Source organism: Lethenteron reissneri, chromosome 4, assembly GCF_015708825.2.
Source record: "Lethenteron reissneri isolate LAM-NWPU_2019-01 chromosome 4, ASM1570882v1, whole genome shotgun sequence".
Classification (NCBI taxonomy): Eukaryota; Metazoa; Chordata; class Hyperoartia; order Petromyzontiformes; family Petromyzontidae; genus Lethenteron; species Lethenteron reissneri.
Window position 1 is genome coordinate 455968 of NC_083782.1, and position 13663 is coordinate 469630.

General features: G+C 44.6%; 1 protein-coding gene across 3 annotated transcripts in view; it reads right to left on the reverse strand.

The window, feature by feature from the left end:
• The window catches only part of RAD17 (RAD17 checkpoint clamp loader component), a 111530-nt gene that overhangs the window by 41470 nt on the left and 56397 nt on the right, over positions 1-13663 (reverse strand). For all 3 annotated transcript variants that reach the window (XM_061561786.1, XM_061561777.1, XM_061561797.1), the window contains 7 exons: positions 10765-10848; positions 10418-10541; positions 9366-9520; positions 8571-8623; positions 7891-8016; positions 6169-6238; positions 5153-5264 (listed from right to left, as the gene is read on the reverse strand). In XM_061561786.1, coding sequence (XP_061417770.1) covers positions 5153-5264; positions 6169-6238; positions 7891-8016; positions 8571-8623; positions 9366-9520; positions 10418-10541; positions 10765-10848 — 724 coding nt within the window. The remainder of the gene's footprint in view (positions 1-5152; positions 5265-6168; positions 6239-7890; positions 8017-8570; positions 8624-9365; positions 9521-10417; positions 10542-10764; positions 10849-13663) is intronic.

The following is a 13663-nucleotide window of genomic DNA, read 5'->3' on the forward strand; positions in this document are numbered from 1 at the left end:
CAGAAGTACAAGTTGCTTGAGTGGTCAGTGGGTTCCCACCAAATTATTGGGATACATTTCCCCCATGACTAATGTGTAAGATATTATCGCAAAATTTTTCAAATTTGATATATTTTTTTTCAATAACATTGGAAATTGTAAAACATTTTAAAATTAAAAACTTTTACAATTATTCTTTTTTTACAAATTCGATAACATAAAATTCCGAGCAACAATTGTCCATCTTGCCTTCCAGAGTTTTTTTGCATTTCTGACAGGTGGAATGAGGTGCCCAGGGTTTGTCTTGATCCCCGACAGGCATGCCGAAATATGCCTTGTAGGCCTCACACATCTTTGCAGATGCTTCCACAGAGTACTTTTTCGCTCTTGTCTTGATGCATTCTCAGAAAAATGTAGATATGTATCCACTTAGGCAGCTGGAACTAAACTGAAATGGTGGGCTTAAGGCCCCTGTATTTATACTATTTAAATTACTGGAAAATTCTAGAATGTTCTAGAAGTTACTCCAAGTTTACTCAGCACTGAATCTGGAAAATAGGTACATTTCTAAATATCACTGTCCTGGTCACAAAAGCAAAGTTTGTGGGGAATAATAGCCATTTTCTGTACTTTTGAGGCATAAGTAATTAGGAAATAACACTTACTACCCAGGATAAAAAAGAAATTGTTCCACAGTGTCATCCTTGCCAGGACCTTTCCTGGCACACTGAGGAGAGAAATGTCTATGTAGTTCTTACAATCTGTGCTGTCCCCCTTCAAAAAGATGAGCCACCAGGGATCCTTCCAATCTTGTGGAACCCATTCTGTGGTCCAGACAGTTGTGATGATGTCATGTAGGGCAGTCTGTACACAGACGCCACTCTTCTTCAGCATATCTGCTCGGTGCTTTTCCTGGTTTCAGACTCCGGAGCGCTGCTCATACTTCCTCCACAGATGGTACCTCAGCCAACCACTCAGAAGAGGTGACTACTTCTGCCAATATTTAAGGCACAGAGGCCCCAGCAGAGTCATGCACACCTTGCCCCATGATGTTGTCTGGGCTGAGGGAATTCCCCTCCCCAAAGACCTCATAGAAATGCTATGAAAACCGGCAGATCAGTTCCTGAGGGTAGGAGATCGGATCACCATTTTTCCCTTAAGGACAGTGATAGGCGAGATGCTGCAAGTAACTTTTTGGATGGAATTAAATAGTGATTTGTGATTGTGGGCTACTGAGGCAGAAACCATCCCCTCAGCAAAGAGCACCCACCACTCATCCTTGCAGCGCCGCATGGCTCTCAACCTCCGATGTTATAGATGACGGGAGTGGGCCTATCATTTTCTCTCATCCATCCGGAACACCTCCTGCTTCTGCCAGGAAGTCTGGACTGGATACCCAACGCAGTCATTGCAGCTACATGAGCCACAGTTTTGAACCTCACCCATTTCCCCTCACAGCATCAGGAGGGGGGACGATGCCAACCCCAGCTGCAAGTGATGTTGAAATTCTTGCTTGCAACTACAGGTTTACGCACTTTTGTACGCCATTTTGGAATAACGCGCGCTTTGTATTTAGACCTTTTGACATGCGTGATGCAATTTTCGGAATAACGTCATCCACAACACGACATATGCCACCCTAGCCTGGCACCACAACCCAATGGCGTTGCCAGCAGACAGTGCGATACGATAACTATAACTAGTGTGCTATACTATACAGCATTTCGCCGCGTATACACCAGCGCTCTTCCCTTTGACTCATGTCTCTCGATGTGTTGTGTTCACCGCTTTTTTATTTCTTACTGTAATTCTTTATTTACATTTTTATTTTATCAGACGTATATTAGAGTTTACATGATTTTAATTTAAGTATTATTTTGTGTACATGCATTGATTGATATAGGCTAGGATAATATAGGTGATCATGTCTGTGAGTGTGAGTGAAATTCCCTAACACCATCCTTTACAATTATTTATGGGAAAATTGCTTTTGACATACACGATTTTTAGATATGCGCACTTTTCCAGAAACGCATCTATCGCGTATGTCAAGGAGTGCCTGTATCTTTAGCTAGCTGAGACCAGGCTACTGTGGGTTTGAATTGGGTACTAGATGGACACCCAACACCGGAGTGGAAGAATGGAGGGTGCATCTTACAGATAACAAGCCAATGGTCAGTGGGCAGATCAGCTCCCCGGTAGGTCTTGGTGTCAATGACATGGGCATGCACCCACTGCTCCGTCACTTTGTAATCCAGCAGATGTTCTTGCTTGGACCTGGCGTGTATCCATGATTTTGTATGGATGCACCAATGTCAGAACAGCATGTTGGGAATTACAAGCCCAGGGGCTGCACACAAGTCTAGCAGCCTCCTCCCATTATTATTGAGCTGATATGGCCCATGCCTTCCAATCACTCCGACCCACGTGTCTGCGTCATAACCCGCACATGCATTAAAGTCACCCAACAGGACGACTTATCCCAAAGGGCCACTTTAGCTTGTACCTGGGACATGAGGTTATAGAAGGCGTCTGACTTATCAGCCTTGTCTGCATCCCTCCACTGATGTTCATCTTCGGTGGGGGCATAAGCAACCACGACCACCAATGGCGGAGCCAGGATTTTCAGGTTGTGGGGGCAACCCCTCCAGCAATGATGGATGTTGTTAGTAAGTAAGGACTTGTCCCTTGCTTTTTATTCGACGCGTGTGCGGCGATGGCGCAGCCATCGATCGAGGGTCGAATTAAAACCGTGTGAGATCGGCATCGCGCTCGCTGAAGGTATGCCTTCAGGGAAGTCGTGTACTGTATACGCAACTGTGCACAATTCTGTGAGTCACTTATAACTGCTTTGCCATTACTTATTGCCAATTATGGACTCAGACGATTGTCCTATCATCTTATAAAGTCCCTGGTACATAATAATATGCTACACAGTGGCAGTGGGGGTTGCAAAATGCCGATTTATTACTAACTAGCTTTACTACCTGGCTTCGCCCGGGGCTTGGATTAACCATGCCCAGCCGCCTTTGTCTCCCCAGTGGCGATGTTCACACACCACACCAGTTACTTGTTTGAGGCTGAGTCGACCTAGGGGAGGCCCAGGAGCAGTTAAAATAATCGTCACCGGTGGTGGCCGTGAGCGGGAATCGAATTCGGGTCGCCAGGTTCGTAGCGCAGCGCGCGAATCGCTACGCAGTCGCTGCTCCCCCCCCACACACAAAGGATAAAGACAAAGATCCCCCGTGTAGCCTGTGAGACTGTAGGAGGCAAGTGCTGTTAGAGAGCACCTATGAAGGCTGGCACGGCACACGAGGGGGTGGGTGGCCAGCACCATCCCAGCCGCCTTTGTCTCCCCAATGGTGATGTTCACACACCACAGCAGTTACTCGTCTGAGGCTGAGTCGACCTAGGGGAGGCCCAGGACCGGTTCAAATAATCGTCACCGGTGGTGGTCGTGAGCGGGAATCGAACTCGGGTCGCTGGGTTCATAGCGCAGCGCGCTAACCACTATATTACCGCTCCCCCCACACACACGCGCGCGCATCCATAGGTACACATACACATGCTTTCTGCAGACACACACAACTATCAGGGTGCGTACAGCAGTAAACGACTGAAATAATAAAGCAATGCTGCGCAAATAACGCCCTAGACCTGCAACACATTTTTATGGCACTTTACTCGCGCCTTGGAGGGTTGGGGGGGGGCGTGACGTCAGCAGGCACACTCCGTTATGCTTCCACATGCGTGGGTCACATGACAGATGTGACGTCACAGCTCACTTGCCGTGCAAAAAAATATGCATTATTGAGCCCCCCCCCCCCCGCCCCCAAAATACAAAAGTCTATTTTAATAATTTTTGCATGGTGTACAGTCTGGAAAGTACAAGTTTGTTCCATGTCGGGAAGTATGCTAAACATTTTGAACAGACACACATAATCACAATTTTCCATTTTAAATATATAGATAAATCCCAATGAGCCGATCAAAATTAGGGATCAGATCATTGGGGAGGCACGTGCCACCCCCCCCCCCCCCCCCCACTGGCTCCGCCAGTGACCACCACCAATCCCCTCGCCTCTTGTTGATGGAGAGTCAAGCCCACCGGAGCCTGGGACCTACAGCTTCCCAAACCTCACCACCATGCTCCCACACCTCCTTTATTTTGTTCAAAATAAGTAGCACTCCCTGTTGTTTGGCAGTTTCCTACCCCGAGTGGAGAACTGTCCACCCTTCATTATGACTGGAGCCAAAACAGGTCCACTGTGCCTCCTGTATTCCACAGAGGTCTAAGTGGTACAGCCCATTTCAAACATTCCACGTGGCTAACAGCAGTAGTCTCCTGTTCCTGGGAGAACCCCGAGGGGGGGTTCAGTCTGGCTATGCTAAATGGAGTTTTTCCAGAAGGCATCATTAACGCCTTTCCCCTGAGGCCTCGAGCACTAGCTTATTTCAGTGTTTCCACTTTGACACACAGACATGCGCGTGCACACACACACAAACACGCACTCCCAGTGAGAGGCTGACTTATCTTGCGGAGGATCGCGCCGCTGACCAAAATAGTTCCCCAGTTTAGTTTGTAAGTGTGAGTACGCGTTTTAAGTCAATGTTTAAAAATAAATATATAGATATATATTTCATAAAATCTGGTTCGTAAGTGCGGGTGCTTGTAAGTCGGGTGTTCGTAAGTTGAGGAATATCTGTATGAGAAAATCTCTGGCATTTATGCAAACTATGTCTTTTTTAATAAAAATGTTACGGATAGTGAATGAAAAGAACGATATAATTCAGTTTAACGTGTAGGCTTTCTCGACAAATATCATCCATAAGAGAGGTTTTTTGGGTTAAATCGCGTAAATATATGAACGTGTCGTTAAAACCCATCGCCACCCGACACAGCCAACTAGTGAGGGTTGTCACGTAAACAGAACATGCCAATTCGTCACTCGTACAGCACAACCGATGATGGTTGCTTGTGTTACAATCGAAACGTCGTATTCTATTATTATTTAATTTAATTTCTTTGTACGTGACTTTACCGAAAGAACCAAAGAGTAATTCCTGCAGTCACGAAAGCTTCGAAAACTGCTCATGTTGTTTACAGGAAACGTTTAAAGGTTACTCTTCATCACCGCATTCATGAAGAAAGTGGAGCTGCTGGTGCACTCACCACACTGCCAGGCAAACTGCAGGGCATTGATAGCACCACGGATATCGCCTGCACTTGATGCACACAGGTCGTGCAGAACCATCTGATTCAGCACACACGGCCGCCCCCTTACCTGCACAAAGACAAATATCCCCTGTATAACCATAGAAACATTTGGAGCAAGTGCTGTTCACAAGCACCTATAAAGGCCAACACGGCCAGCATCACACACGACCCGCCGACATAAGCACACATGAACATACATCGTTCATGTACCTGCAAAAAAACTGAAGAATTCCTACCACTAACCATTGCCATCAACTTAGTTGATATAAAACACAGCTTAAAATCCCCATTTCTAATCACCATATCTACAACTACCAGAAACTGCAATGTCCCACCCAAAGCTGAAGCTAACCTGTATAAGCCTCATACTCCAAGTAATTTCGAACACATTGTGCCAAACACTTGAAAGAACCTCAACCCACTTTGACATTTCTCTTCTTTTATCAAATTCCTGGTGGCCATCATTCAAGTTCTCCAGCAACTAAAAATGACCTCATCTGGCTCCAACTCCTGCTAAATGCAAGGGACGCGAAGGACTTATCCTTTCCCAGCGATATGTTTCCTCTCATGCCCCATGTAGTCCACTTGGCACACTGTGCAGCTCTACCGCCACAAATGTTAAACCGTACACATATTTAGGTATCTGGGTTGATTACTACATGAATATTAATACTCATATACTCATCAAACTGGTCAGGTTTATGATACAGTGTAACAATCACCGCAACATCACCTAATCCCGGTTTTCCCATATTCGGGTGATGTGTTCTCATTGACAGTAGCATGTGAGGAGTATCTTAAGCTGCTATCACATATGTTTTCAGACAAGAGAAAAATTGCACAAAAATTAATTATATCGTGCTCTAAAATAGTAATACAAACTTCCAAGAAACAGACCACCCCCATTATTCAGACGTGCATGACATTGGGTATCTATTGCTTAGTCATTACATAAAAAGGAAGATTCACACCTGGGCAGTTTCTGCAGAGGCAACACGCATCAGCACTTTTAGCAAGCTGGTGGGAGACACTGGGTTGAAGCTGCACTCAAACACCACACACAGATACACACTCAGGTGACTCTAGGGAGGCAGTTAGTGATTCACTCCCCTTTCCCCACCCATCCTTGTTAATAAATTAATTACATTCAGGGTCACAATTCAATTCAAGATTAAAACTATATTTGAATGAGAGTGCAATCCAATGGCATGAGAGTGCAATGGAAAGGACATTTGAGCATGAGAGATCTAAGAAAGAGGCATAGAGAGAAAGAGAGACACAGAGTCGAGTAGGCCGCAGCTGTTATTTCCGACTGTGTCTCTCTATGCCTCTCTCTTAGATCTCTCATACTCAAATGTCATTTGCATTGCACTCTCATGCATTTTGGATTGCACTCTCATGCTCACATGTCCTTTGGATTGCACCACTCTTTGTTCTTACATTAACATGCTAATCTCTCACATTAACATAGCCACTTCTGTACCCTCGTCGAGGAGGCCGCTCTCCGTTCTTACAGCTACATGCTAATTTCTTACATTAACATCACTAGCCACGCCCACTTCTTTATGACCCTTGGGCTACACCCATTTCAAACCTTTTAAAACAGTCTGCCTCAGCAGCAGATCATGCTTTCACACCTGATGACGGACGCTTGATTTATTTTATTTTATACCTACGTGACTTTACTGAAAGAACCATGAAAGCTTCAAATCAACATTGTTCTATCTTTTATTGTTTTTGAGATATTCGGATTCAGACGGTTTTGAATAAAAAATTAAACATTTTATGATATTAAAATATGAATAATTCGAAAACGGTAAAATATAGAAGCTTCCCCTCGGAGTATTATGTTAATACATTTTTGTTCTTTCTAATAAAAATAACAGATTATTTAAATTTAAAAGTTTCAGATGGGTAGGTCTTTAAATATAAAAAGTTGAATCAAGTCTTCTTGGTTCTTTTGGTAAAGTCACGTAGAAGGGAAATAATAAAATAATAAAAATAAAACATAATAAAATACAATTCTCACGACGTTTCGGCCACAACGCAAGCAGCCATCCTCCGTCAACAATGTGTTTTTTTTGCATAACATTTTTTTTGGTGTAGTTGTTAGTGTCATAGCATCGAAAAAAATTTCAAATAATCAATCATATCAGGTTAATTATTATATTCATTGAAAACTTTTTCCTGGCGAAGACAGGGCTTATTAACTCGTTATTATATAACTATTATTCATTATTTTGTATTTACTTGTGCGTTATTAATGTATTATATAATGGAAATAATAATTATTTATTGATAGATTTTCACATTAATGAAGTTATTATTGGCTTTCACATTGTCTAGAGATATGTATTATCGATCGTGATAATGTCAATGATTCTTGCTTTATCAATATAGGAGAGAGACGTCCAAACTACAAATATACAGGCGTCAGGGTCGGGATTTAACCCACGATTTCCTGTATACCAAGTGAGGTAGTTAACATTTTGCCACCTTGGCACCCCTTTCAGCTAAAAAGGGGTTTTATTCAGGATTGTGGTTTTGAAAAGAATAACCCAACTTGTGTACCTATACATTTTGATGATATATTTATAATTATCTTCGTGGAAAAATAATTTGCCGCAAATATATATTCTTGATGTGGACTTGAATAACACAAACAGCAGACTGGTGGAAACCTTGGTCCTCACCTGATAACATGAATGCCTAGATCCTCCTGAGTGCCAAGGGGCAGTAGGGTTCGGAGGCTGTACTCACTCCCAGAGCAGTCGCTCGCCACCAGCACCAGTGGACACCGGCCACAGATAGAAAACTTTCTAAAATAGCCCATCAGGTTACAGAGGGAAAGGAATCACAAGATAACAGGAGTACAAGGGTTATGGCACAAGCAGCATCACCAATAGCCCATCATTAAAAAACACAGCTTCATGCACCTCAACATACTGTACATAATAACAAAGAGACGAAGAAGGCATATAATGTACACAAGGCAATGGAAGCCGGCTCTGGTTAGTATGGAGAATACCAATTCAAATGCTGCAGAATAAAAGAAGCTATAGATTTATGAAATCGAACAATGTGCTGGTGAAACAGCAACTTTCTTTGGTTGCTTCATAACACATTTTGTGATTAGCATTTTATACATTTCTGTTAACACACACATTATGATTTTAAACCATTGTAAAATTAACAATTAACCTATGGCTTGGGAGTATGGTAGTATCGTTGTAGTACCACTGCTCAATGGCAAACTGCAATTGTTTACAACTCATAACTATTGCTCTACTACATTGCGATTGTGAACCCTCGTGGGACATAGGACTCAAAAGTGCTGGTCAAACCCCACTTCACTTCACCAGTCATATCTTACCTGAGTACGTCATGCAGGGTAGAGGCCTCCCTGTAAAACTGGTTTGGAATATCCTAGGAGGAAAGAGATAAGCACAGTCATGGATGTAACAGCAAACATGGTGTATGCACTGTGTGTGCGGGGAACAGGGAGTGGTGATTTATAAGTTATGATTCCAGTGATCAGGATCGAATATTGGTCATGCATAACACCAGCATCAATATGTATGTGAACCTGTCTAGGGCCTTCCTTATGTCACATAAACCTAACATGTTATCTGTTGTGTTATGGTTAGCATTAGCAGTGGGACGCAAAGGGCAGCTGGATTTGCAAGGTCCCATAATCGAGAACAAACTATATTATGTTGTGTGGTGCCAGATCTAATGATGAGGTTAACCAATGTATCTTTGTGTGAGGAGAGGTCTTACTGTGCTGTAATTATAGCAATCAAGGTTCCATTGCCTGACTATGCATATATAGAACAGTGGAAAGTGGTTGTCGAAACCTGGCATGGTCCTCCGAAGGATAATTCTCCAAAAAATGGATACCTGGCCAAATGGTGTGGTTAGTACCCGCACTGGGGAGGCAAAAGTGTTTGGCAAGCATGGGTACTGAAAAGCTTTAAATTCAGGGTTCTCACATTTCCTCTCAAAGCCAATTGGACTAAACATCCAAATGAAAAACGTGTTTGAGGTTAAGCCGGACTTTTCTGGAAACGTAATTTTCATGGATATTATTGGACTCAATGTAGTACATGCTTTTGTTTGTGCACCGCCAGGTGTGTGTGCATGTGTGTACGTGCAAAATAATGCCTACCTCTAGCAGGATAAGCCGCGCTTCTGGCTCCACACTGACTTCCACCCCGTTGAGGCAGAGTGCATGATATCGATTTGCTCTCAACAGGAACTCCCGGAATAGAGCCACCTGTGTCTGCACACCACTGCCAAAGCCACCAGGCTCCCTCTCCCACCCTGACAAGTGACATCACCAATTACCACAAGCCCGCATGCCCCTATGTTCCTATGGCCAACCTTCATACCTATAACACTGCATCCTTCAAAACATATCATTCTCAAATTTGTAGGATCTCTTATTACATACAAAGGAATGCATGGTAGTGTACATGATAGGAGACAAAATGATGGTCATTGGTTTAAAATAATGACAGAATGGCAACCACGGGATAGAATGCATTTGGGAGGAGGCCCACCATGGATGTGGAGCGATGAAATCCACTCGTGTGCCGGCGTTAAGTACATTATTACATTGCATGACTATGGGGGTTGGTGGTAGGTTGGGGAGGATTTGGTTTCACAGTGAATGTATCATGGTTAATGATATTTGCGATCTTCCGAGACGCACAAGATGATACCAACGCCTCCCGATGACGTCACAAGATGACCTCATCAGGAGATGCACACATGCTCTGTGACGTCCACATCTTGGCAGAAAACACTTTTATTATTAGTTCTGTTTTTATTGCCCAGTATTTTGGAACCATATCATGAATTTTTACAGTTTTATGAAAGCTACAAGACTGTGTTCTAAAATTAGCATTGACCACATGATGCAGACAGGTGGACAGACAGATGGACAGAGCTATTGCAGGAACAATTTCAATCTTAGCTGGATAGTGTAAAATTGATTATTGAAGCAAATCACAACACAAAATCATGACAATAAATCGATTCACAATGGAGGCAAATCACTAACAAATTACCTAATTTATACAACTTTGCATATTTTTGCAAATGTATTAACTGGTTGGAGCCAGGTAGCAAATACATGTCTGACAGTGAGCTGGTGGTTAAATATTAAGAATAGTGTGGAGTTTTTGCAGCACGAGCGTAATTGGTGTCGTGACGTACCAAGTGTCTCCTGGCCGAGTGGGTTAATCCACTCATGGATAATGATCCCCAGTTGCTTGCAGAGAACCTGGAGTGTGGCCGTCTTGCCCGCACCTGCTGGACCCGTGAGCAGTAGGATGCTGCCCTGCGAGACGTACGTACAGCGTGTTAGTCCAGGAAGTGCTGATATATTCGTGTAATATGCGCAGCAGTGTAGGTATATGGCAAGCAGGGTGTGAACAATGGTCGTGCATATGCCAATGTTCAAGAAGGAATTGGGAGATGATAACAGTTATATATGGAGGTGTGCATAATGGTGTAAAGGGTACAGAGGCGTGGCTAAGTAGCACTGGGTGTTCCACATTCACCTTGTGAGCATTATGCTGCAAGGCATGAGCTTTTAGCCATGTCTCCAACTCCTCCACCTTCTTCTTGTGCACAGCCAGCTCCATCTGAAAAACAAACACAATGCCAACCACAAATGAAAAAATACATATTAAATAAACATACATGACACAAAAATAAATATGAAAACACTACAGGATTCAAGAGGGGTGAGTAGCAGTTGGGTGGGGAGTGGATGTTGTTGCCCAAGAGCAACACCCTTAGCTCTGAATCGGCCAGTTAGCTGGTTAAGGACACACAATGTAAGTGCAAAGGATTAGTTTGCATGCATGTATGTTGAATTTCTTTCGTACTGTATGTAGCCAACCGTGTTAATCGGAAGTGCTGTATGAAGCATGAGGGGACCACAACCTGAAATCACAATCAGAATCTTTATTTATAGGAATCCAATGAGCAATAAAGCTCTTTTTCAAATATGTTTAGTAGGGGCAGGTCATAATGTGCCAACAATACAAAAACACAAAATACCCCCTCCAACAGCAGAAATCCCCCAGTACAGGCTCTCCATTGCATGGCAGTCTGTATATGCTCCTTGTCTTCACCAACCAGCACTTACCAGCATGCTTCTTCTTCATATGGCTGATATTACTGTGGAACAACTATAATTTTACACTGAGGTGGCCGAGTAAAATAATTGCATCAGGAGTAGCAGATACAGGAATCCCTCATGATAAGTGGGGATGCATTCCTGGGAAATGCTACTTCACACAATATTACTGATAGCGAACTCTAATTTCCCATTAGACAATGTTGAAATAAAGGGTTGTGTTCCTAGTCGACATTTCTGAAAACAATGACTGAATGGCATGAAATGTACGAAAATGCATATGATTGCAAGTTAACATACACCACTTGGTGGTGCCCCACCAGCCCCAAAGCAGGTAGTGACCTCGCCTGAAGATTATTGGCAGGCCACACACAATCGCGATCACAAAGGTGGCCAACAGAGGTCGTGGACAGAGAGGTGGGATCATACCTCAACCAGGGCCAGTCACTACGAAACACCCAGACACCAGCAGGGCCCAGTGGGGGACATCAAAAGGAAGGGGGCACCCAACAAGGTGGGGGATAGGCTATAGTAAAAGAATAGCATGAGCGGGTAGGGTTCCCAATACACCACTCCAAAGAAACAAAGGGAGCAGCGCAGGTAGACGTCCATACCAGTCCCGGAAGAGATCGAGACTTCGCTTGGAGACCGTTGATGTGCCACATTTGATCGCTACCCTGCCGGCAGTCATGTTGGAGTCCAGGTGGGACTAGGCCAAGTCGCCACAAACATTTTCCGTTACCCGGGGGGGCTTAGGGGGAGATAGTGAGAGAACCACTTGATGATGTGGGGGACTCAGGTCGGACAGATTGAACGGGAGGATGGACTGGTCAGGGTGTCCTGATTCACCTCTCCATGAGAGACACGGGCAGTGGCACAGTCAGACGTCCATACTGACCGCCATCTTAATTTGATCTTATTTTATATTTATAGAGCACCTCAGCTCAAGGTGCTTTACATGTGCTTTACGTATTTTAAAAGCGGTAACACAAACTGACTGATATATGGCAAGGGTGTGCAATAACAGAGGGCATATGGGGTCACAAAAGGGCAGGGGAGGGATGAAATGCAGTGGAGGGATGAGGGAATGGAAGAGGAATGGAATGGACAATGGAGAAAAGGTGAGGCTTTAAGAAAGGAAAGAAAGGTGATTAAGGAGGGGGACTTCTTAATGTACAGGGGAAGTTGATTCCTGTGGTAGGGTGCAAGGAGGGAGAAGGACCGAAATCGAGATTGGGCACAGGAAGGAGGGCCTGAGCAAGATAGGGAAGATTGTGAACGAAGAGCACGAGGCAGGACGTAAAAGAGATAAGAAATGTAAGATAAGATGGGGAAAGGCCAAAGGAGATAGTGTAAGGTATTTCAAAAGACAGCCTTCAGGGCAATCGGGCTGGGCCCATCGGTCCGGCCGATGGGCCCTTACGACACATGCAACAAACAGCCCGCTCACTGAGCCGTGCGGCCATCTGTTGGTACAGGGCGGCTTCCTCGCCTACCTGTGCACGAGTCAGCCGTGCCTCTTGCTGCCCGTGTCGGGGGTTCTGCTGGACGATCTGTGCAAGGCGGCCCATCGTGATAGCTCACAAAAATGTCTGGTGGGCATTAACCAGAAACCTGGTTGGCTCATGTACACCAGGGTATTTCTCCGGGGGTTCTACTGCCAGCCTATGCCAATCGTGCTAAGCACAACCCACTTGTTAAAGGTGCAGGGCCTCCCAAAGACCTTGCCGAAGGGGCTGTCAGGGTGTAAGGGGTCGAGCAGCGCAGCAGATGGCCTGCTCCATGTCCAGATCCCCACCAGCTACAGCCATACCCCCTAAATCGATTACCCCCTTAAATTCCCTAATACCTATCGTCCATCCCTGCCATCTGCTGCCATCTGCTGCCCTCTATACGCCCCCCCCATCTTCACTATGTGCGACTCTTTCTAACCTCATCGCCATCCCTCTACTCTAAAAACCCCTGCCGCACCACCCTACCCCGCTCCCTCCACCCATCAGCTCCATTCACCTCGGCCTCTGGAATTGCCATTCAGTCGGTAACACGTCCGCTTCCACCCTAGACGCCTTTTTCTAAAAAAACCTTGAAGCCCTAGCAATTACAGAAACCTGGATATCCACGTTGAATACTGCCATCCCAGCTGCGCTTTCCACATCCCACACCAACGTCATCCATTCCCAAGACCATCTGGCTCTTCTCCTCTACCTGGATCCCATCGCCTCCATCTGTTGTTGTTCCAATGTTTCCCTCTTTCGATTTTCAACTACCCTCTTTCTCTTTCTCCTTTGCAATTTAATTTCTAATTGTTTACCGCC